Source organism: Antedon mediterranea, chromosome 5, assembly GCF_964355755.1.
Source record: "Antedon mediterranea chromosome 5, ecAntMedi1.1, whole genome shotgun sequence".
Classification (NCBI taxonomy): Eukaryota; Metazoa; Echinodermata; class Crinoidea; order Comatulida; family Antedonidae; genus Antedon; species Antedon mediterranea.
In genome coordinates, this window is record NC_092674.1 from 25,680,714 (window position 1) to 25,707,629 (window position 26,916).

A 26,916-nucleotide genomic window follows, 5' to 3' on the forward strand; every position below is an offset into this window, starting at 1 on the left:
TATCTAAATTTACAATATTTTTTTTACGTTAAATTTACAGAATGTGAGGCGATAGACAGTTTTTTGAATTTTATATTCATTTTATAAACATTTATACAGTGCCTGATATTTACAAAGGTTAAAAGCACCCGACGTCATTCGTAACATAAAGCAATCTGGGGCTGTTGGTTGCATCTAAATGCCTCACAAAAGACTACAGAACATGAGGACCATCTGTGTATCCTTAGAAACCACTCATGCGTTGCAATAGGTACAACCCTAGCAGAAAGCAGGATTCAATCCTGCTTTCTGCTAGGGTTGTACCAACCTTTAGCTCTGTGGTATTGATATGACATCATCATGTCCATATAAGGACACATCACATTTTTTTGTCACATAAAGTTTGATAGTGTAGACAGTGTATAGTGTATTAGTTGGGAAAGCCACTCGACAGTGCAGTTCTTTTGAACTGATCCACTTTTGGTTACCCGCAGGTGCTGATAGTACTTTTGTTCTGTTTTGTTATATAATAAAATAAAATAAAAATAAAGAGCTTTAGGATTGAAAGCAAACATGTTAACCGTCAAGTTTGCTTTGAGTATTGATGAAAATTAGGGAGCAGGACAATTTCTTCCTAATGTCAAAAAACTTCTCCCTAACGCTCATTCTTCTATAGTTTGTGAACGTAATCGAAGCCCAACTTCTCCGAAACATATGATAAAGGCTTTTTATGTAGGTATATGCAGGAAAAATAAAGGTATATACAGTATATATAAATGTTAAAATAAAAAAGGGGAATGATGTATGGGGGGGGGGGGGGGTTGAATGGGTGGTGTCGGGTAATAAATTATTATAGAAATGTCGAGAATTCCCATGTAAACCACTTGAATCTCCTTCTGTACTGATTTGAAAATGGATACATTTTGTGAATAGACTTTTTGACACAACAGCTTTTTTCATTCATTTTCTTTCTTTTTTTTGCACTGTTAAATACATTCATTTTTCCTTGTTCGGAAAAGTTTTTCCTTATTCGTAATTTTCATTCTTCTTTGATGGTTTGCTCTCCGTTTCTATCTTCCAACAGAGCTGGCGATTCACTGTGGAATTGCATATCAAAGAAGTCAAGAGAGTTTGTGCTGCTGAGTCGTCTTTGCTTACTCTCGTCACGGAGTTTGATCCACATGCCACGATTGCCATCAACCGTGTTTAACAAAACTTGTGCCTCTGGGAAAATATCCGCAAGAATCCTATAAATAACAAAAAATGATCAAACAATAAGAGAAATTTTGAATTCTTTCAAAAAAATCTGCTTACTATACGAAAGCAAAAAAAAACACATTATTATAATTTATGTTTATTAGTTATTTAGATATTGTTGGCTCTTTAGTTACAGTAAAATGGTCAGCCTTTCACTCACTCAGAGAAAAAAATAGTATGACATTAGAGATGATTTGAACCCAGTACACTGGTATTGGTATCTACCAACACACAACTCATCTCAATGGATTTAGAATCAAAGAATAAATTAACATCAATGATAAAAAAACAAATTTCAAAAATGAAATGATTGTGCTATGCAGCAAATGTATGTACATACATCTGATTCATTATAATGTGTATATTGAGACACAGAGAATACAAAAAAAGCTGTCTGGTGCTTTAAAAAAGAGGTGAGATCAGCTACAGACTACAACTCCCTGCTAGAAGTATAGAAAAAAGTTATTCTAAAAGCCAAGATGTAGCACCTTCAATGTGGACAATAGGTTCAGCTAAGTTAAGTATTTAATGTGCTATTGTTTCTTTTTATGTTATTACACCCTATTGTTTAATTCTATCAATGAATCTGTAGCTTTCTGAAATAACCAATGATATTATTGAGAAATATTAGTGTTGTACTGGGAGTGGACATTAGCAATATAATATTGGTGATTTAGAAAGTAGAATACTCAAGCTAAAGTGTTGAAATATTTCAACACTTGTTATGTTATTAAAGGTATTTATTTATTCTGTCGTTATACTGAATGACACTTTCAGTGCTAAAGCATTGATTTCCAAAGTGGTTCAGTAGAGAAACGTTAACAATATAATAAAAATAATTCAAAGACAAACTAACAAAGTACTTTACATTAGTACACACACATTTATAAAAAGGTAACTATCTACAAAACATATATTTCAGTATATATATAAAAATGGTATTTTGGGTTGATATACAGTTTGTTTTTGTGTCATTTGAAAGTTTGTTCCATAATTTGGAAGGTAGATGACATAATTCTTCTTTTTTTTAGGATTAATTGGGTTGTCTTGAATCTATTCATCTTCATTATTATGTTATATCCTTTGTTTTTTCCTGATGCTATATCAACCTCTTTTATATGTATGATGTATGGATTCAAAATAAAAAGATAACTTTTTAAAACAACAAAATCAAACAAGAGTAACTCCAAACAAAGACATTCGATCATTTTCACATGGACAGTATTTACCAATTTACAAAAGTGTCACCAAAAGCAAGCCAATTTTACCAATGGTGGCTGTTATTGTTTTAGCCAAAAAACAGACAATTTCAAAAATATTCTCCCATTTAACTCATAAACATTCAGTATTCCTTTTAGTGATACATACAATAACAGGAGCACTGAGGAGAGACAAGCGGCTGTCAAAAACAACTCTAAAGCTTTGTCTACACTATCAAACCTCATGTGACATGTGATGTGCATGTATGGACATGATGATGTCATATCACTACCATATTTAAGCATTTCACTACCATATTTGGGTACATCACATTTGGGTACATCACACTTGTCACATAAAGTTTGATAGTGTCTATAGAACTAATTTGATACTGTAGACAGAGCTTTAGATATGACTTACTGATACACAGGTCGTGCTATGTGTTGAAGGAAATTTAGTTGAAGTTCAGGAATGAAAGCCTTTTCTCGGTCGTACATCTCTAGTGGCGGGATACCTATTGCCTTCTCAAGGTCACCTTGTGTGAAAAACTCTCTGTAGATCAGCTCCTACAAATCAAAAAAATACAAATTGAAAAAAAAACAGTTTAAAAAAATGTTTATTTATTGATATTTTTAAAGAGATATGCTGTAATGGTTTGGCAAAGCTTGGTTCCCACTAGGACGTAAACGCAACGCAAGCGTTTTAACCAATGACAAGCAAAGTTATAGACAGTTAGCAATCAAAGCGAATAAGCCATCGCTTGTGATTGGTCAATCCACTTGCGTTGCGTTACGTCCTTGCGTTGTGTCGCTAGTGGGAACCACGCTTAAGAGGCATGAGTTTGAGACCTGTCTGTGCCATTATGGCCTGTATCTTTGTCGAAGATACATTACCCTCATTGCCTCATCTTTGGATGGGACATACAGCTGTTGGTCCCCTGTACATACAACATAAATTGTCTCCCAATGTGTTCATGGTATTAGTGCGGCACTGTGACTGCTGTGGGTGGTCCGAATTTCCTCAACTGGACGATAAATAACAATACATTTACATTGTTTAAATTATAAATACTTACTGCAATTTTCTTAGTTGTCTTCCAGCCTTTTGTCTGATCTGATAAATCACAGCTTGTCATCAATAAACATAGCAGCAACTTTCTACAGCGTGGATCCTCCTTTTTGTACCCCTCTACAAAAGAAGAAAAACAAATATAAAACAAATAGTTATGAGCTAGGCTAGTTGGGTCTATTCACCAATCTAACAGCAGAATGCTGATCGAGCTCCGGAGATCAAAGGGTTTATCTGTGGCTGTGAAACGATCAGTTCAGTAATAGACACTGCGCGCCGCGGAGAATATGTACATAGTACAGTACTATTAGTATTTGTTGCAGCCAGACATAAGATGAAAGGACTGTTACAAGTTCCTATCTTGGCAAGGCAAGCTCAGTATCATGTTAGATTGCTTTGCTACTACATTACCCTTTGCCATTTTCTTCAAGTCTTTGATGATTCGTAAATGATGAGCTAAGTCTGTTGCCAGTATAATGTCTTGCATCAGATCAAGTACCTCTTGGTAATCCTTCAAATCAAACAATTTTAAATATTTAAAGCTCTGTCTACACTATCAAACTTTATGTGACAAAAAAATGTGATGTGGCCAATTATGGAAGTTATATGCACAAATATGGTAGTGATATGACATCATCAAGTCCATATGGGCACATCACTTATTTGCTAGACCACAGGGAATATAAGTGGTATAATGTAGTATTAATATTTACTGTACAATGACAATTTACACTGGAAATCGACAATTTTAAACTAAATCTTACTTGTCGTGATAGTGTTTCAAAAATATTGCAACCTTCTGTATTTAAAATGCACATTGCTTGGGCAAAGTGATGCCTCTGTATTGAGATAAAACAAAATAAATAATTAATTGATTTTAAAGCTCAGTCTACACTATCAAACTTTATGTTTATGTCTAAACTAGATATTGTACAGAGCTTTAAGCAGTAAATTACGACTTCCTTTTTTAAAACTCCTACTCTACTTTCTATGAAAATCATTCTCTCTACTGCCCCTCCCCCTCATACCCACACAACCCTTAAAACAAAGCACCAAAACTACTGCATCTCTAATAACTAGATTTTGTTTTGTACAGTATACGGTTATTATGGATCTTTTGATTTTGACCTATATTTATTTTATTTATTAATAATTTACCTCCATCACTGAGCCTTCTGAACTATAGAGGGCAGCAAGCACTGAATCCTAATAATTAAAAGAAAATCATTTTATTTATGAAGTATTGTATATTTTATTGGTGGGTTCTTTAGAAATAACAAATAACAGTAAACTTACAGAATGGACTTGAAAGCTGTTGTTGGTGCCTCGGTGGTCAAGGTCGTGACAAAGACAAGCAACAAATAACGCTAATATTTCAATTTCCCTAGAAAAGATGATTACATAAAAAATAATGATAAAAACTTATAAAGTGCATTATTCTAGGCCTCAAGGATTTAACAATAAAAGAAGAATTACGAAAAATACAAGTAAAAAGGTTGAGGTTTTAATGCTCTAAAATTCTCAATTGAAGTTGCCTGGGGGGATAGAAATATTGGGTATAATGTGTATTTTTTATTGGTTGGAAGTTTGTATGTCAACTTTTATATATTGTCCCCCCTTATTAAAACTAAAAAATAACCTATTCAAAGTCTGATTTTATTAATCTTTATTTTTCATCTTTTTGGGGGACAATACGTCTTTAAACAAGTAAAGTAAATTACCTGAGAGCATTTAAATTGTTGATATTTTTGTAGAGTAGATAACAGAAGTGTCCTACAGTAAATGCATGGTACCAGTTGTGGTAAGGAGGGTCACGATAACCCTTTTTCACCATCAGAAAGAAGTTAGTCAGTGTCTTCTTGTCTATCCTGTAGCTATTCAGCAGACCCATATCGTCAAACATACTTAGACATACCTAAAGAATGAATTATATAACAACCAATTACATAATATTAGTGAGTGGTCAAGCGGGTAAGACAGTGGAAAAGTAATTACGTATAGCCATAAAGCCAATTTTTTTGCTGAGCATTTCGATTCGCATGGGTACTCATGAAAGCGTCATAGCTTATTTCCTGATCTCTGATTGGTTGCGCAATATTTCGCTTCGCAAAAAGTAGAAATAATTCGAACTAGTAAATTTCGCTGAAGAACTTAGTACATCATTCGAGACAAATAGAGGGTTACGCCGGTGTACTATTACATCACAACCACTGATCATGACTGGGCCCTCTGGTAGACCAGTTTTTGCCTGAAGAAGTTTCCCAGTATAAATAAAATATTTCAATTCAATTCAGTCAATCAAATCTTTTGTTTTGGAAAAAAAAACATACCTAAGGTGAATATCTATTATCAAAATTAACTTTAGACCAGTGTTCCTAAAATTAGGCCTAACAAAAGATAATTGTTATGTCATTCAAGCCCGACCGACAACAGTCAGTAGTTCTTTATCCTGTTTGTTTATCATTGATGTTGTACTTAGGCAACATTGGGCCCTATTGATCATAAATATAGCTGACGAGGCCTAGTGTTTACGTTATGCATTCAGTCATACTGTATGACCAAATTAGCTGTGGACGAGCTGGTTATAAATTGGTCTAAAGCTCTGTCCACACTATCAAACTTTATGTGACAAACAAAATGTGATGTGCGATATATGAACATGATGTCATATCACTACCATTGTGGGTATATCCCTATCATATTGGGCACATCACACTTTTTTTTGTCAAACTAGTTTGATAGTGTAGACAGAGCTTTAGGCCTTTTGTTATGTAGTCATGATTGATTCACAAGTTTAAACCATATCGTAGCAAACATGGTATATTACTATACATGGGACCCTTACCATGATAGTATCATAATCAGCAATTCCTCGTGGTGAGTATGTCATATTAGTAATAAGAGGATCATATTCCAATATCGGTCTTATTTCATCACTTTCAAACACTGTGTCTTCATCAGTAACCTGAAATACAAAAACAACAAATTTTGTAATATCAATTTGCATTTATTTTAAATTATTGTATGTTTTTGTTATTAAATTACTATTTATTTTTCTTTTTTTGTGTATATATTTTATTAATTACAAAACAAAGCATAAAAAATAGCTACAATAAAGCATACAGAGTTAAAGCAAACAAATAAATTGAATGATATAAAAACAAGATTAAATATAAAGTACATAAAACCTAAGCGATTGTTGAAAAACTCAAATTTGGAAGTATAATAATATTTTTTTTTCTTTTTTGATCATAATAACAAAGTAAAGACATCCATAACTATTAACAATATAATGCATAATAATGCCATATAAAATAATGATAAAAAAATATATAATGAATGAATATTCACAATAATATAAATGTAAATAAAAATATTGAAAAGTATTGAAAATGTAAAAATGTGTTTCCATAATAATAGACGGTTAAACAGCTGCTAGTAAAAATATTTTAAATTAAGAATTTTAATGGCATTTTTTTTCATAATAAAATTTTATGAATAATTCTGTATATATCATCAGTATTGAATGAATTGTTTGTATTTTGATGAACTTAACTTTTAAGGTATTAATTTTTATGATATTATGAATAATTTTTTTTTTCAAGCCATCACCAATTACAGGATGGATAAACTAATTTATAATTTATCATGCTTATAAAATAAGTCTTATTTGAGGCTAAGGGAGTGAAGTTGAAAGAATCGTGAGTTACAACCCTGGAACTAGGTCAGGATTGAACCCTGGACCTTGGGATTGGAAGGCAAGCATGTTAACCACCAAGCTACAGCTCAAGTAATTTTCTGGTGCACCAGATGAATGTCACTGATATAAAACTAATTTTAAATTGCACACAAAAAATATTAGTATGTTTTGACAATTCACCAATATTAGCAAAATTCTGAAAATAATTTAGAAAAAGATAAATAGATTAAAAACAAGCAATTAACTGCATTAAACTAAAACAACCCACTGACCCACGCTAAACCACATGACACAACTTTGAGAGAAGAAATAAGTAGAGAAAATCACCAATATACTTTGAAAGTACTGTAAGATTTGATCAAACAAGTGCAAGAATTTAAAGGCTATAGTTTGCTGTCAAAAAGGGATTTGACAGGTATAAAGACAGTGCTTGTGAAATGCACAAAAGAAATTTTAATTTAGTGGAATAAAGTGCTTAGTCGAGTACGCAGAAGTGACACGCGTGTATTAATCGGATATGTAAATACTAGATACATACTTGATTCACCAAAAAATATGATGAGCCCATATATGGACATGATGGACATCATTTTACTACTATATTTGGGCATATCACTTTTTTCGTCAGTTTAATAGTGTAGACAGAGCCTAAGAATTACTTACAGCAGAACTTGTTTGATCATTTACAGTTAAAAAACACATAAAAAAACGTAGAAACATATAAAATTAGTTATTAAAATTCAGAAGAAAAAGTTGTGCTTTTACTGTGTGCTGTACAAGTATGTAAGAAGGAAAAGCACAGAGATTATTACCCCTCCCTCGCTTCTCTAAGTTACGCAATTGAACAAGGAAAAAAGAAATTGTTACTTATTAATTAAAAAAACAAAAACATAACATAATAATAACTGTTGATGGGCACAAAGTGCATATAATAAATAAATGGATTGTTTATTTAATGTCATAATATCCATGCTTATGAAATAACTTTGTGTCCATTTGAATACAGTAGAACAAAAAGTGTTCCCTTAATAGATGTGTTCCCTTAATAGATGTGTCCTCTTAATAGAGGTTAGTTTTAGTGTCAAAACATATATTTTTTGTGATGTGATGGGAGAGTGTCTTGTAAATAGGGTTATCTATCTTTATCTTTATCTATCATACTCATCCCACAGCGAGTAACTCGCCAATTACAGGATGGATAAACTATTTAATAATTCATTGTGCTTATAAACTAAGTCTCATTTGAGGCTTAGGGAGTGGAGTTGAAAGAGTCATGAGTTACAACCCTGCACTAGGTCAGGATTGAACCCGGGACCTTGGGATTGGAAGGCAAGCACGTTAACCACCAAGCTACAGCTCCACTACGCTACAGCTCTATCTAAAGATCTGTTTAGTTTACACTGACCAAAAAAATGTGATGTGCCCAAAAATGGTAGTGATATCATCGTGTCCAAATATGGACACATACTTTTTTTTGTCACATACAGTTTGATAGTGTAGACAGAGCTTTAGGCTGGTTGTGACATCATTAAAGATATTTATAGGGCTATTTCTACCTGATGTGTATACAATAGTTAAATTGTAAAACTGACCTTCATGTGGTACATCATAAGCTCATTGGATAGCTTACTACGGTACTGAGCATCTTTCATTCTCGTGTAGAGCAAACTCTATAGAAAAAAAACAACAGTTTTGATCTTAATCAAAAAGATCATGACAAAGATTATTAGAGAGATAATGATGATGATGTCACATCTCGGTAGTATTGCATACTTACATGAACGATACTAATGCCGCAGTAGACAGAAAAGGCACTGGCTACCTCTTCATCGTGTTTAGTAAAATATAATCCTGAAAAGACAACATATATATAATTTATTAATATTCGCTTAGCGACTTAAAAGTACTTAAGTATTTACTATCTCTAACCATCAAGATAGTATAACCATAACCGTATAATGGATTGAAATAACATTTTACAAAGTGTTTAGAGGGTTATCTAAACAGCGCATAGAGACTATCTGTATTTTGCGCTATATAAATTTAAAACCATTAAACCATTATCCTTTGCTCCTACTCATGTTCTTTGGACTGTCTTTGCTTGTCTTTTTTTCTTTGTTTCGAATTTGTTATTTTTAAGACTTTTTGATGTTTTTTGTATTTTTATGAGCAATAAATAAAAACAAACAAAGAAACAAGTAATCATAATCTAAATATTATTTTATTAGGCATTATTAATATTACGCAAAAAAAATTCGTTCGAACAGCTGTGTATAATGATATACTTTCCACGATGATAATGAATAAGGTAGTCTACATTATTGCATTGTAGTAGAGAGAAGAGAAAAAAACTTACCGTCAATTTTGTTACATAGTTCGGCAATACCTATCACCTCTACAAACAAATTAAGTACACATGTATTACAATAAACAAATGTTAACAATATTGAAAAAAAAATTATTAACAAGTACATTAGATTAAAAAGAAAGAGGAAAACGAAGAAGATTTAATGGCAAAATCAATCAATCCAGCTGAAAGAAAAAGCTGCTGGCAAAAGCTATTATGGGTACATCCCTGAATAAACACATGTAGAGCCTACACAGTGTATGACCCACAGTAAATTAATAAACTAGTATTAGAAATCTTTAAAGATGTATTGTCCCCCAAAAACATGAAAAATGAAGATTAATTAAATCAGACTTTGAATATGTTATTTTGTAGTTTTAATAAAGTTAATCAATTCCGTAGAAAAAAAAAAATGTTTTCACTTATAAAATGACAAAATAAATGCTTAAATTCAACCAAAAACCCATTGGCTGGCAGCCAATTTGACATTTTTTTCCTTTAAATTACAGTTTTTTCAAGTAAATACATTTTTTTTTTGGCAAACCAACTTTTGGTCAAAGTGGATAACTATTAGGTGACATTAAAATGGCATATTCAACAAAAATTGTAAGAATTGTTTTTTCGGGGGGACAATATATCTTTAACATGACAAACTCACAACCGAATCGAATCCCTTGGTCTAGACTAGAAAATAATGAATTTTTATCGCGTCTGATCTTTGTCGTTATCATCATCATTCATTCATTCTCTTTTTTGTTCTCTCAATCTCCAGTTGGTTCAGTATCTTTCTGTTTGTTCATTTTAGTAACTCTAACCAGACAACAAGTGTTCCAAAACATATTTACTGTAGTACATTTTGTGTGAACTTGGGTCAAATAAACAACCAAAATGAATGACACTTACTTGAGCTACTATTAGAGTTATCCATTATAGGAAAGCAAAGAATATTCTTGGTTTTAAAACCTGTTTCCTTATCAACTCCAGAGTAAAATAATGGATGCGAATATGCATCTTTTATGTTCAACGTTTTCCCTGAAAAAACAAACACAAAATCCACTTTTTGTTATCATGTCGATCTGTATTTTTAATTTTGTTGTTATCTACCTTAGCATAGAAATACATGTGTATATGTATTTCTATGCTATGCTAATGTAGACATCTGTGCAACAATAAGTGCTACCCATTGGTGGGCTGATGATTGGTACCAATACTTATAGAATCTGGCCACCATTTGTAGTAGACTAAGCCATGTACTATATACACAACAATGTTTATGTATGATTTGATTGTAATTGGCAAAGACCAACTCCATGAAGACGTGACCATTGGGACGGCTGACAAAAAAATAAAGACATTTAGTTGATAATATTATACACCTTTATACTTTTAATTTTTTTCTCCTGTAGCCATATCTACGTTCAATTTTTGATAATTCAATAGTTTTTAAAAATAAAATAAATATAAAATGTATAAAGTTCACCTGTTGTGGCAACATGGCCTGCAATTCCTTGGTTGATTGGAAAACGAACCTCAGCACACTCTTCTTTGACATTACCATCAAACACCTTAGCGACTAACATGTCCTTCTCAACTAAGAACAATGAACATCTAAACACAAGAAAATAATCAATAAATCAAATAATCAACAGTTTTTCATGCATTGAAACTTGCAGTAAAGCTCTGACGACACTATCAAACTAGTTTGATGTGCCCAAATATGGTAGTGATATAATAATAGTTCATTCTTATATAGCAATCTACAAGCAAGATTCTCTAAGCGCTGAACATTATCACCCCAGTAATTTTTTGGATCAAACACGTATGGAAACATACTCCCATAATGCAGCTAGTAATCAGCGCAAAGTTGTGTCTTGATCTAACCGGGTACCCATTTATACACCTGGGTGGAGAGAGGCAAACGCAAGTAAAGTATCTTGCCTAAGGACAAGCAATGCGGCAAGAGTTGGATTCGAACCTCGGTCTAACGATCAGTAGTCCAACGTCCAACACCATGCGCCACATGCCCAAATACAGTAGTGACATGACATCATCATGTCCATATATAGGCACATCACATTTTCTTTTCACATAAAGTTTGATAGTGTAGACAGGGGCTTAAGGAATTATGAAAAAAATGGGAAGATTTTGCTGGCCACACAAGAGAAGCTATGCTGAAAAGAAGTACTTTAAAGATCAATTGTATGGATGCAACTTATGTACAAGACATGATAACCAAGTCAATATTGACATTAACAATTTGGAGATAATTTCATGATAAATCAAAATCAATGAATTAGATCGTGATTACATGCATACATAGTTGGTTCGTCATGTTTGTAATATACAAACTTATGATGGTTATATCTATGCTATTAAAGATTTCCCCCAAAAACATGAAAAATATAGAGTAATTAAATTAGAATTTGAATATTGTGTTTTGTAGTTTTTTCTTCTGTAGAAAAAACAGAAAAAATCATGTTTTCACTTATAAAATGACAAATAAATTCAACCAAAATTCCATTGGCTGGCAGAAGATTTGACTATTTTTTTTGCTTTAAATTACAGTTTTTTCAGGTATATAATTTTTTTGTCGATCTATTTTTTTCAAAGTGGATAACCATTATGTGACATTAAAATGGCATATTCAACAACAAAAAAATTGAAAAATTATTTTTCAGTTGGACAATACATCTTTAACTTTGCAGATAACTGAATAAATAGACAATCGATCAATCAATATACGAAGATTGTTTTTTTTTTTTTTAACTAAATTGAAATTCACCTTTCAGCTTGTGTGAGATTTCTAGCTTCTTGCATTATCTCCCGTAGCAACATTGTGTCGTCATCTAAAAAATTAAAATTCAATATATAAAAAAATTTAAAAATACATTGTTCAATAATTTATTTAACATAATAAACATGCACATATTCAAAATAAAGTGTATATAGGTTGTATTGTACATAAAATGTTTATTGTGCGACTGATATTAAAGCTCTGTCCACACTATCAGACTGTGACAAAAAAATGTGATGTGCCCATATATAGACATAATGATGTCATACCACTATTATATATGGACATATCACTACCATATTTGGGCACATCACACTTTTTTTTGTCAAACTAGTTTGATAGGTTTAAAAAAAGCTCTGTCCACAATATCAAACTGTGACAAAAAATGTGATGTGCTCATATATGGACATGATGATGTCATACCACTACTATATATGGGCATATCACTACCATATTTGGGCACATCACACTTCTTTTTGTCAAACTAGTTTGATAGTGTAGACATAGCTTAAGAAAAAAAATGTGGAAAAGTTGATTGAAGAGAAAGTATGGAAAGCTGCAGAGGTGTTTATTGCAACAGTAAGTAGCTGTGTGAGGTCTGTATTAATCCATTATACGTAAGAAGTGTCTACTGAAAATTGATGATGACGATGATGCTTGTTAATTCATATCTCGTAGGAATTTAATTACAAATATCAAAACAAAATTAATGTGAAAATTGAACAAGCAATTATGAATTAATGAACAGTGTGAAAGATAATGAATATTAATAAATCGTATAAGAAAAACGAACTCAAAAAACAAAAACACTTCAACAACCGAAAACAATAAAATATTCAAAATGAATAAGGTAACACTATTGTAATTGTGTGTACAAAACTAAGCAAAACATTTTGAATTTATAACCCTAGGTTTTACATTCAACAAATAGAATTTCAGAAGCTGAAACTCTTGGTACAGTAGGCCTACTGTATCTATTATTTTTACAGTATTATAGGCAAAATCTCAGTGTGATACAGTCATAGGCTATAAGCAGAATTTGCCTATAATACTGGACATACTGCCATATATGGAGATGTTACAGTACAGAGTGGAATCTGTTTCAATGCCAGAATTTACAATGATATAGAATCTAAAGCAAAGTCAAGTTGTAACACCTGTATTCTAAAATAGTTGTACTAAGTAACACCTGGGATGTAAAAATTAGAAAGGAACAGCTGGATTGTAAACAATTATATTAAAGAAACACCTGGGATGTAAACATTAGGTATAACATCTGAAATCTAAATATTAGTAAAAGTAACACCTGGATTTTAAACAATTGCAGGCCTAAAGTTACACCTGGGATGTAAAAATAGTTATAGTGCTATTAACACCTGGAATCTAAATATTAGTATAGTATCTATCAAAATAGAACACTAACTTAATTGAACGCAACTAAGTACTACCTACACGAAGCCAAGTTACCACATGTTGGCGTTTGCAGGATACAATGTACACTCAGAGTTCTTGGTGACCAATTCAAATCAAGCACGCTCTGCTGACTTCTTAGTAACCTTTCACCTAGATCTGAATCTAATGGTGCCGACTGCTCACAACCTGGCCTTGAAACTAACTGGCTCTTACGTACAGTAGCTACACTTTCCTGTGTCCTAGAGAACGTGTCTGCCTGACTTGGATCTACATTATGTGAAGATGGATCTTCTATCTCTTTCTCATCATCAAATAAATCATCTTCTCCCGTATCAAATGCTTCTGCATCGTCGGACGACAGAGTCGACCCACCGGTCTGAACCTCTAAGCTTGAGCTACTCTCATGACTCATATATGACGTTTCTAATCTTAATAAGGGTGGGTACCTAATGTTACTTTCTTCTGGGAATGTAGTGGGGGATTTGCTAGTTTCTTCCCCAGGGGAAGCGGTTTGGTACTGCTCGTCACTACCCCTCGGCGACGTTTCATTACTTTTCCTGACACTATCCAAATCCATATGTACCCCAGACTGGTACCCACTTAAACGGTCCTGCCTCATCTTCTGGAGGTCATTAAAGGTCAAATAAGATGGGTAGGGTTGATGACCCCTACTAGCAACATGGATACAATTATGCTCTGATTCACCCATTAGTTTATTTGCTAAGTTTTCTTGGGATTGTAAAATCTCTAAGTAGCTATTGGAATATGTAAGTTTGTTGTCCTTCTCTACCTGAGCTAGGCTTTGTTTTACTCTCTCTAATGGGCATGTGGCAAACATGTTAAGTGTGGCCGTGATGTTACTCAACTCCGGAGGATGTCTTGTCCAATCACCTGCCTGAGATGATAACTTACCGAGGTGTGTAAATAAATTCTTGGCAATTTGAAGTAACGACTGAAAAAAAAAGAAAGAAAATAAACTACCATAAAAAACATGAAAGAAGTTCAGGAGTAATTTCAATAATTCAGAATTAGATCAATAAACTGATTATGATGGTTAGCTGAAATAATTTGGTTGGCAGTTAATTAACCAACATAATCAAATTGGAGTTGCTACAGTATCTAGAATTCACATTTCTCAAAAATTATGTAATTTTCAATTGTGTAGCAAGTAGCTGAAACAGTGAACAAACATATTATTTTAAAAATGTATTATTTATTTCTTTAGGATCTTTTCTGTTTTAATGTGCACACTGAATCTGGTTGAAAACGTTTATACAAAAAGACTTAAGCTCTGTCTACACTTTTAAACTTTATGTGACCATAGAGATATTATAGTGAACAAAAACATGTTGTGTTTCCATATATGGACACGATAACATCATAGCACTACCATATTTGGGCACACCACACATTATTTGTTAAATTAGTTTAATAGATAGTGTAAAAATTGGACAATATCGACAAAAGATGGGCTGGAGATGAGTGTCTTTCTTTTGTTGTTGTTTCTGTATTTTTACTTTGTGAGTCAGTTTAATATACTGGGTCCTATACTGAATAAGCTAACCAGTAGATATAAAGAAGAGATAAATAAAGATGATACTGTGTAATATTTTTGTCTCTATATATTATCATCATTTAATCATGGTGCTTACAAATCTTAGTCATCTAAACTGCAGAAGTATGATGTCAACATTTCATACGCATAGACGGAAAGCTATTAGACAGGCAATATAAAGAAATTGAACACCACTAATGCAACTTAATGACGGGCAAAAGAGCGCTTACAAATCACTTGAAATCCAACACCTAAATACAACTTATGAATATAAATTAATTTGAAACTCGAAAGCAGAAATTATTGCGCAAACTGCTTTTAAAGTAGAAATGGATTTATGCTATTTTGATTAGAAAAAGCAGCCCTTGTCCTAATGTACACTAGGGACCCTAACCGAGGTCGGAGGATTACGTAAAATTAACTATTTGTTACAGTAGTGTTAGCCTAAACATGCGAGTAGGAGGTACACATATTAAATTATATATTGAAATCATTCTGAATAAAACATGATGGTATATTGAGTTTAAATAATTTACAATTATAACAAGCTACAAATTAGGTTAACTAATTAAGAATAGAAAGCAATGTTCATGATAATCAAAGCGTTAAATTTGAGGTAGCATGTTATCGGACAAGATGCGCTTAGTTCACGAGAAGTCAGTGACGATATGTTTGTGAATTAGAGTATTATGGTGTCGGTTTTTATACCTCTAGAGAAATCTAATTCTAAAATTAATAGTATCAAAAGCAAACTGTATTATAAAATATGTATATTTATTTATGATCTGTCAAATAACATTAGCGTTATTATTCAATTGTCTTGTCCTTTGGAAAGGATGTTGAACTTTACTCTTGGTTATGTGCATGAACCATTTGTTCTGTTGTGCTATCTACACTTAAGCCCAGCTTTATTAAAAATGATTTAGAATTAGTTTATATTATAGATACAGTTTATATTCACTTGGATCAGTCAATAGATTCTATAAAGTGAAGAATGGAAATGAATGAAATCTAAGATAATACTGGTGTCCAATCAAATGACGTCACATACGATTTTATTGCTGTTACATGATGATGTCATTTGATTGGACATGTGAGAATATTATTTTCATAAAGGCAGCATAAATGGTTATCTTAAGGTCTAGAATGACTTTTCTAATTTCTTTTTGCTTTTGTTATTGTTTTTATTGCTGATCGTTATCATCCTTTTTTGTCCTTACTTGTGTTTCTTGTTTAAGTTTTCGTTCTTTCTGTAAAGCTAGTGTACTTGTAAGTACTGGGATGGTATATCTGAAACACTGCCTAATCACGTCATCATCAAATGGTGTGTAACTATCAAATATAGAAAGACAGAAATTAGTAAAACTCATACAAAACATCAATTGGTGTGTAACTATGAAATATAAAAAGACAGATAAATACAGTATTCATAACAAATATTGATTGGTGTAACTATGAAATATAAAAAGATAATATAGTATTCATAAAAAACATTGATTGGTATGTAACTATCAAATATAAGACAAATATCAAATATAAAAAGACAAATACAGTATTCATAAAGAACATCAATTGGTATGTATCGATTAGTTATAAAAAGACATAATTAGTAAAATTCATATACAACATCAATTGGTGTGCAATTATCAAACATATTTTAATTCAATATACTGTATGTATACAACATCGATTTATGTGTATCTATCAAATATAGAAATACACAACGTTTAATTCTTTCACATTTGTATAAACTGAAAGACGTCATCAACAGGCTTGGCATTGAGCCAACTAAAGCTATCCATCCGTTCAAAGTTAATTGAAAACTTACACACACGTTATGTTATTTGTATGAATAAATAATACAAGAAAATTACCGAAATTAATTTTTGATGATGATGTCATAATTGTATCAAGCATTAGCTCAAGAATTGCAGCTTTCAATTTGTTCGATGCATTGATAAATATGATTGGCATAGGTTATCTCTCGCTTAGTATATAATAGTGTACGTATGTTATAATTAAACAACATAAAATGTATTCAATTGTCTTTGCAATATTATATAAACGAAACAAGTGCATGAAAATTCTGAACAGATCTGATTTGCGATGTTTTGACTCTATGACGCTGTAAACGCAGGAACTGTAAAATCTTAGAAAAATGATCAAGCGCAGGTGATCTATTTATGTTTTTATTTTTTGGTCTTTCTAAGATCTGAAAGTAGTGATGGATTCAAGTCCATGACTTGAGAACAACTTGCAAGTACGCGAGTTGAACTACAGTAAGGCAAGGAACTTTGACGTAACTAAGCAGGTTTGATTTCACGCAGACAGGGGCAAGTACAATTATGGGAAGGGCATTTTCTTATGTTTCATTGCGTCACTAGTGGGACCCATGCTTTAGTGGGAGGCTGGAAGATGACTCAATATACATTAGGAAACCTGGATGTCTGAGCGATACTGAGTGTTAAAACACTTTCAGATTAACACTATCTAATTAAACACATACAGTATTACGTGTTGATCTGGAGGTCTGATACAAAGTATTTGGACAACTTTTAACACATTGTTACCTTTCTTAAATACACAAACAATTGCTACTGCAGCCCTTGTTGGTGGTGGAAACCACGCTTTAGCAGGAGGCGGGAGGATGACTCGATATAGGAAACCTGGAGATCTGATACTGACTAATTAACATATTATTACCTTTCTTTATTAAGTTGATCAAATGCACAAACAATTGCTACTGCAGCCCCTATTTAATTACATTGCGTCGCTGGTGTGGGAACCATGCTTTAGCAGGAGGTGGGAGGATGACTTGATATAGGAAACCTGGAGGTCTGATACTAACTATAATTAACACATTATTACCTTTCTTTATTAAGTTTGTTAAATGCACAAGCAATTGCCACGGCGGCCCCTGTCGCTTGGTTAACTACAGGAACAAACATTGCACATGTGATCTCTAATCCTAACCTTTGATTCAACTCCAATCTGCCAGCCTGAAATGAAATTTTAAAATGAACACTGAATATTCTTATTTATTTTTATTCTATTCTCATAAAAAAATGGATGATAAAGCTTATGATTGCATTGGGATGTAAAATTGTTGTGATGTCAAACTGCATTTTGGGAAGCAAACTGCATTTTGGGATGTCAGATTGCTTGTTATTGTTGGATGGATCTAACAAAATTATTTATCCATTATTCAAACCGTAATTTTTTTTCATAAGAGAAAATTGAACAATTTCATTAAAACTACAAAATGGCCTATTGCAGTTATTAATTCATTTATCTTTATATTTCATGTTTTAAGGGAACAATACTTTATCTTTATCATTAACAATCTTTAACATTACAAAATATTATTATGGTCAGAGTTGACAACAATAAATTGAAATGCTGTAATAAAAATGATAGAAGTTAACATGTTATTGCGTCAAAGCCAAAATTAGCATATTGAACAGAATAACAATTATGTTTACTCAACTGAATAAATGAATACGGTATGTAACTATTCACATTCAATTTTATTCACATATAAATACAGTATAATATGTAAAAAGGAGCCAAACATTATTCCATGATTATAAAACAAAATAATAATATAATATGACAACGTTTATATTTGAATTATGGACATAATTACCGTTCTACAATACATCAACACAAATAAAAATGATTAGTATAAAAATACAGTGGAAAATACTAGTCATTTCAATAAAATAAACTATTAAAGTTACTCTGATATCAAAGCATATTTTAATAAAAGTATTCTTTATAATTTTTCAATATTCTTGATATTGTTATTTAATAGTTATTCTTCATTCAAAACTCATTGTATCCTTTTTAAATAATTGTACTCAATAGGCTAATTTTCAATATTCTTGATATTGTTTTTAATAGTTATTCTTCATTCAAAACTCATTGTATCCTTTTTAAATAATTGTACTTAATAGGCTAATTTTCAATATTTACATATTTATTTAAGTGGTTTTATATAGAGTATTTATTGATCTGTTTTCTGTTTCATACCTTTAAGTGGCAACTTTCGTTGCTTTTGGCTTTGACGAAATAAAAATAAAAATAATGTATTGTTAACCTGTGTAAATTGATAATAAAATTAACCCATAATATTGACCTGATGAAATTTTAAATTTATTACCCATGTATAATTGTAATACAGTACTGTCAAGTTTTATTACCCACAATGCTTAATTGCTGTAGACATGTTTTAGCTCCATTACTTTACCCATAATACTTTGCAAATAACTTATTTTAGCTTAATATACAAAATGCAGTATATAAATAAATCAATCCACATTTTTATGCAGTAGACAACTGAGTTTAAATATCCACTATGCTTTGTAGTAGGCATATTTTAGCTCCATTATTTTACCCATAATACTTTGCAAATGACAGCTTTAAATAATACTAAATGCAGTATTATGTAGTAGACATGCTAGGTTTAAATACCCACAATACTTTGCAGTATTCTTGTTAGAGCGCAATTACCTATAATTCATCGCAAGACGTATGTTACTTGACATTTCAATAACAAGAAATTACCATGAATACAAGAAAAACAAAATTACAGTTCTAAAAACACAGCACTGTCTCATAAATGTGTGCTATTTAATACAAATATCTTGTCATCAGATGAGCAGATTGTGGCCTTATTTATTATCTAGCTCTGTAAATTGACTGACAAATTTGTGTAATAAACTTTGATGCATGTAGGTTGGATACATTATGAACGAAAACTAACATGAACAATAAATTGAAATGGCCGAGGAAATGAGAAATTAACAAGAGACTGAGTGATAGGAAACGATTTTTGAAATGATGAGAAGAGAAAGGATGACGAGCACCACAAGGAGAATTAAAATCACAGTGACAAGTAAAGAAATAATGAGACTATGATTGAAAATGATCATAAACTCTTCAAGACTAAGAGAGACTCCCAAAGAGGTAAAAACATCTGGTAACAGAAAATTGCAGTGATACTCTAGCTTGGCAGGAGACAAGCTTGTTTTCAAATATCCAAAACTTTGGTTCATTCAGTACCACATTTTTTTACAAAGTATAACAATATTTGTTATTGTTGTCACATGCATGGTAATATGCAATAAAACATCTTGGTGGGACACAAGCTTGCCTTTAAATTTAATTTAAATGCTTTTTGGTCCATTCATTACAACATTATGATTCCACACCACTCCATACCACACTTTTTACAAAGCATCAAACACTATTTTTTATTCTTGGTACATGCATGGTAGTATGCAATGAAAAATCTTGATGGGAGTCAAAATTTCAAAAGCTCTGGTTCATCATTACAATATTCTACACACTCCACATCTTTCTAGTAGTGGTGTAATGGCTATGAGCAGTCACTTGTTCCAGAGCTTAAGGGGCCCCGAGAGCATCAGCAGCCCCATGCAACTACCAAGTGTACACAGTCCCTGCTAAATCAGGGGCCTCTCATGCATTATGTTTTCTAGACTTTTTACAAAGCATATCAATATTTTTTATTTTTGTCACATGCATGGTAATATGCAATAAAAAAATATCTAATTAAAACAACCATAAAAGATATATTTTTTCAGAATTAAATCAAGAACACAACTCACTTCACCAATATCGGCTAACTTCATAGTATCCTTGGCAATTAATATAGAACTTAAACAGCATGTTGGAATCTAAGAAAACAAGAAGATTATATTGGTTTCATTTTTATTCGACCAGCATAAACAAAATTAAACAATATAGCAACAAAACATAAAATGCAACAATGCTAGGCAGGGAGAGGTTTAAAAGCAAAGTAACTTGCTACCGTCAACTCTCCTAGTAGAGGACAGTCTTTGGGGTGGGCTATAGCCTAATATGTCTGGTTTTCTGGAAAGTCTGGTCATGGAGCTATACTCCATGGTCTGGTATTTGGAATGTGTTTCTAATGGTAACAATAAATTTGGGAGAAAGGTCTGGTTTTGGGAGAGTTGACTGTATTAGTATATAATTACACTACAATTTTGAACAACCTTTTCAAACTACATTGGCCCATCCGCATAATTTTGTTTAGGCCGAAACTAGGGAGTTAAATTTTGTCTTTACATTATTGAATATATGCATGATGCATGACACTAACATGGCATACAGTATCTACTAATGTGCTAATGACTACGATTTCTTCTCTCATTTACTTGACATAGTTCCAGGACATTTAGAAAACCAAGCATAAAAATTACAAAAGAAAAAAATAGAAAATGAAATAATACTTACTGCAAATCGAACCTCTTGTTCAAGAACATTACTTCCAATAACCTAAACAAGAAAACAATTTGAAATAATTTTATTTTTACTATCTTCTAAGGACAGGAGGGGCACATTGAAAGTATTGTACATTTAGCTCTCTCTCCTCTAAACTAGTTTGAAAAAAAAAAGTGTGCACACATACGGTAGTAATATGCCCAAATATGGTAGTGATATTGCATCATTATATCTATAATATATGGGCACATCACATTGTTTGATAGTGCAGACAGAGAAGCAACATCTTTTTACAAATTATTTTGGTCCTTTAAGTTAACTATAACATTGAATTTTTTTTATAGGATAGGATACTTTTTTCACTAAAGATTTTCACTGTAGATTTGAGCAGTAAATATTGTTCTTGTGCATCATCTTATTTCTCGGGGTTATTCTTAGCTCTGTCTACACTATCAAACATTATGTGACAAAAAAATGTAATGTGCCCATATATGGATATGATGATGTCATATCATTTCCATATTTAAGCATATCACTACCATATTTGGGTACATCACACACTTTTGTCACACAATTAAGTTTGACAGAGCATTAGCACATTTCATGGACTTTTTTTTGTGTAGCACGTAGAAATGCTTTAGACAACCAAAATATTATTATAACACTGAAGAGCTCTACTACTATGACATAAATTGGAGATCAGACTGTAAAACCACAACAATGGCAGTTCTAAATGCAAAGGACATCTTTTATTGAGAAAAAAAAATTAATGACATTGGATTACTTTATAGCTATAGCATCTGTTTTCATAATCAGACAAATTACGTTTGAATAATAAATAATCATTTTTTATTATTGTTGTTCCATTAATTTGTATGAAAACATCATTACGATGAACAAGATGTTTCTATACTGGAATTAACGCTGGTTTATTGTAAAGTGGCCGTGTATCTAAAATATTAAAGGGGTCAAATAAATTTCTCAAAGATCGGTCTTGAAAATAAATATTATTTTGCATTAGAAATTTCATCCATTATACTGTTCTTGTAGCCATCTTCTGCTGAATACATATGGCAGTCATTGACATCATCACTGCTGGAATTTGCATAGGTCATTATCAGAGTTCATCATTTACAGAGGTCATCAAAACATGTCACTATGAGAGGGCAACAACAAAGGTTATAACTAAAGTCATCATTTACAGGTCATCATAGGTCGTCAAAACAGGTCACCATGAGAGGGCAATACCACAGGTCATACCATCCATCAAGATATTAGATCATCACCAGGTCAGCATAGGTCATCACAGCAGCATCGCCACACATTTTGATCATGCAGGTCACCACAATACTGTATGTTGCCCTCATACTGTTGGTCATCACAATAGGTCATACTGTAGGTCACATACTGTAGGTCATACTGTAGGTCACAACTATGCTTTGTAGGAATACACAGTGGTATGTGATTGAACTACAGTATGCCAGTTATTATACAGTATTCATCCGCATAAAGTACCTCATCTTTTGAAATTATTATTGACCCTGAGGCAAAGATACTGTAACAATAAATCAGATCATCAAATGTTTCAAGATAAATATATGAAACATGACATACACTAAAGCTCTGTCTACAATATCACACAAATGTGATGTGCACATATATGGACACGATGACATCATATCACTACAATATTTGGGCACATCACACTTGGTTAGTACTTACTTGGCAAAATAACTCTGTTGTATCCTCAGATACCACTAATAGGGCACAGCATTCAGATTTTGTATGTTTCTCCAACTATTTATAATAAGAAAAGATTTCTTTGTAAGGAAAAAGAATGTCACAGTTTATTTTGCGCTAATAGGGAGATATTATTTCAAGTTCCATGACATCATAATTGGCCCAAATAGAATAATTAAGAGGCCCTGATTCTTATTCCTACAGCTGTGTTTTTTGTGGTTTATCTTAGCTTTATACACACAGTGTATCATAATTACCAAGTGATTTAACTATCAGTAAAACACCTATACTAAGGACACTATAGGACCCAACAAAGAGTCCCCCCCCCCCCAAATAGTGGTTGACCATAGTTTAAAAACATACAATTCCCATTTCGTTTCAAAAGAAAAGTGTTTTATTATTAATAGGGGTGTACCAAAGGAGGGGTAAACTCCTAATCGGATAATAAACAAAGAACTTACATATTTAATAACTTTTAACTGCATTGATGCCGCATTGCCATCATGGAGATCGCCGCACAACTCCAGTACGTCACTCTGATTCATCGTGGATTCTTGATCAATCTCACAATTTTTTAGTCTTTCTATACACACAGCAATCTGAAAAAAACAAATTAATAATTGTTCATACATCTTTTATAATGCAGTTTTTATACGAAAATGATGAGAATATACTAAATTGTATTCTAACCTCTCATGTAGTGTGTTGCACGTACTGTGTTGAGGAAATAAGAGGAATATTACAAACAAAATAAGAATTCCCTACAAAATAACGATGATGCAAAAATATAGAGATTTGATGAAAATGTTCTATTGTTGGTTTGAATAGAAAAACAGGTGTGTCGGATATCCCTAGATTCACGTGGGAAAAAAAACAGCTTTGTTTTACTTGAGGCACATTTTTTGATCAATAATAATCATAAAGGTAAATAAATTCTTGGTCAGTAGTTTCCAACTTATTTTGATCGCTAAAGAATTTTATTTCTCAGTGTCTAAAGTAGGTACAGTGCCATAGTTGGAATTTTTTGTTGGGTAAAAGTATTCCAGTAATAGGGATTCTAAAGCGTGGTTCCCACTAGCGACACAATGCAAGAAGAACAAAGTATGAAAATGCTGTCTAATAATTGTGAGTCCTCGTCTGCGTGAAATTAAACCTGTTTTGTTGCCACCATGTTCACCTCGCTTATTTGTCTACGTGCGGTACTACTGTATGTTTCTCTTGTGCGTTTGCCTTTAACGTTGTTGCATGAAATCAAACTGACTTGATTTCTTCCCGAAGCGACGTCGGTTCCCACTTGATTATGCAATACAGCATTTTGCGTTGTGATGTCACTGCATCACAGTGGAAACCACGCTAACTGTGTATTTGTATTGGAAACGGCAACAAAAAACATTACATTGATCGCAGCTTATGTACTATAAATTATATTGCATTGCAGCTATAATACAATAGTTTAGTTCAATTCATAATAATCCACAGGCTATATGATATAAATAATATATCCATATTAATTTTCCTAAACAATTACAATGAAAAAGTACTATCACAATCATAAAAAAACTACCTGAAAATGTCGCAACACAAATAATCAATTGAGTAGGTTGATAGAAACTAGGACATGCGTTTCATTATGAACCAGCGGCAAACTTGTCTACGTTCCCAATAAAAGTTCCAACGCACAAATTGCTTCAAATTTATGTAATGAATATTTCGCTTGTAGCAATATTGTGGTTTTATGGGTAATATCTGTTGATCGTGTTCTCGTAATTATAATCAGGTATTTGAAAATCTAGATCAATGATAATGAGATACAACTTGTTTGTTTCCCTACAGACGAGAATGAATATTGAACGAAACATATTTAAATTGCTCTCGTTTTCACGCAAGCATTATGTAAACAACAAAAATGTGAATATTTATATCAAGTAACTATGGCAACCTCACTAACAAGTACAATGAATATGTTACATAAAAATGCAAATTAAAATTTCATACAAATTGCATGGATTAAAATTCCTCTACAGAGTTTGGGTTTGAATATAATCCAGTCCTGCTAAATCAGGCTTGTCTATTCAGACTCCATGGTAAATTTGAATAAAGTTTTACAATGCAACTGAAATATTTGAGTTTAAGTGCATCGTCCAGCTATTCAAAGTAAGCTTAAAGATTTTTAAATATTTTATTTTACACTTAAGCGAAAACAAAATTATTTACCTGAAAAAATGTAATTTAAAGCAAAAAATACTGTCAGACAATGTTTGGTTAAAATTAACAGTATTTTTATTTAATAGTTAAAAAATGTATTTTTTTTGTTTTTTTTCTACAGAAATGAACAATGTTAATTTATTATTATTTTCCATAAAAAACAAAGCAGACAAAATCAGGAAATAAAATATGAGATAAATTGCAAAATGGAAAAAAGTCATGGTAGGCTCTGATCTTTTGATTATGTGGGTTCGTAGAGGGCCTAATTATCAAAATGGACAAGCAGGACTAAGGTTTGGCAACCAAAAGATGGAGGAAAAGAATCTAACCCAGAATAAGATGGAGAGATGACCTGAGGGAATATAAAAACAACTGGTTGTTTTACAATTAGCAAAAAAGAGAAGTAAATGGAGAGCTTTGCAGGAGGGATGTGTCCTACAGTGGACTGACAAATCCTGAAGAAGAAACATTATACATTTTTAACCCGGAGCTACCATTTAAGTGAGAGGTTTCAACTATGTATCATCCATTCCCAGTATGGTAACATGGGCTTCAGTTCAATTCAATGTAATAAAAACTTCAACAAGGGTAAATCCAGCAGGTGAAATTTACATCTTTTATAATGATGATGTCCATCTATCTCGAAATCCTGGATTCTTCACCGACAATTACATTAATAATTATCATTCTCAAGATTCAATGTAATATGACACTTTGTTGAAAGAATAAATGAACAAATTTAGTTTTAATTTGATATGTTTATGGCTGATTTAGTGAAAATCAATAATAATTAATTTTAATTTTAAACCATTACTCATAGAGAAATTCAATCGTCATAATTCCTGTCTGCTTTTATATTGATCCTTATAGTAGCTTGCAAGAATATGTCTAATTCACACACACACAAAAAAAATGTATGAAAAATGTATGTAACGTATGACGTTTTATCAGATGATTATTATTAAAGATGATTTTCCCTGGTAAAAAATTGTTTAAACACTTTAATAACATAATAGTTATTCACTTTGACCAAAATTGGATTAAAAAAAATATATGAAAAAAATCTGTAAATTAAAGAAAGAATAGTAAAATTGTCTGTCAAACCAAAGAAGACTAAAATTCTCTGGACATACTGTACAGTGAGTGTTTGTTTAAATTTAACTGTTTCTTTTCTCATTTTATAAGTGAAATCGTTATTTTTGGATTTTTTTTTCAATGGAGGTAAACAATTTAATACTAAAACTACAAAGTGGCCTATTTAGACTCCGATTTTTATTAATTAATTTTTTATGTTTTTGGGGGATCTTTAATTTGAGGAGAGGGATAATGTAAATAATAGTCTATATTGCCGTTTCTTCAAAGTTATTCACATAAAGTTATTTTAAAGGTCT

At 32.0% G+C, this 26,916-nt stretch overlaps 1 protein-coding gene across 1 annotated transcript in view; it reads right to left on the reverse strand.

Moving 5' to 3' along the window:
* Positions 1 to 791: 791 nt before the first annotated feature.
* Positions 792 to 26,916, reverse strand: part of LOC140050098 (cGMP-dependent 3',5'-cyclic phosphodiesterase-like) — a 76,138-nt gene continuing 50,013 nt past the window's right edge. Inside the window, exons 7-28 of the mRNA XM_072095119.1 lie at positions 23,782 to 23,919; positions 23,303 to 23,377; positions 21,593 to 21,634; positions 20,944 to 21,012; positions 18,182 to 18,312; positions 16,534 to 16,645; positions 14,671 to 14,710; positions 12,334 to 12,397; positions 11,032 to 11,159; positions 10,455 to 10,583; positions 9,561 to 9,599; positions 8,982 to 9,055; positions 8,797 to 8,874; positions 6,350 to 6,469; positions 5,226 to 5,419; positions 4,801 to 4,888; positions 4,663 to 4,710; positions 4,269 to 4,343; positions 3,916 to 4,015; positions 3,512 to 3,624; positions 2,857 to 3,002; positions 792 to 1,226 (exon numbers count right to left, since the gene is read on the reverse strand). Coding sequence (XP_071951220.1) covers positions 1,019 to 1,226; positions 2,857 to 3,002; positions 3,512 to 3,624; positions 3,916 to 4,015; positions 4,269 to 4,343; positions 4,663 to 4,710; positions 4,801 to 4,888; positions 5,226 to 5,419; positions 6,350 to 6,469; positions 8,797 to 8,874; positions 8,982 to 9,055; positions 9,561 to 9,599; positions 10,455 to 10,583; positions 11,032 to 11,159; positions 12,334 to 12,397; positions 14,671 to 14,710; positions 16,534 to 16,645; positions 18,182 to 18,312; positions 20,944 to 21,012; positions 21,593 to 21,634; positions 23,303 to 23,377; positions 23,782 to 23,919 — 2,211 coding nt within the window. The 3' untranslated portion in view covers positions 792 to 1,018. The remainder of the gene's footprint in view (positions 1,227 to 2,856; positions 3,003 to 3,511; positions 3,625 to 3,915; positions 4,016 to 4,268; positions 4,344 to 4,662; positions 4,711 to 4,800; positions 4,889 to 5,225; positions 5,420 to 6,349; positions 6,470 to 8,796; positions 8,875 to 8,981; positions 9,056 to 9,560; positions 9,600 to 10,454; positions 10,584 to 11,031; positions 11,160 to 12,333; positions 12,398 to 14,670; positions 14,711 to 16,533; positions 16,646 to 18,181; positions 18,313 to 20,943; positions 21,013 to 21,592; positions 21,635 to 23,302; positions 23,378 to 23,781; positions 23,920 to 26,916) is intronic.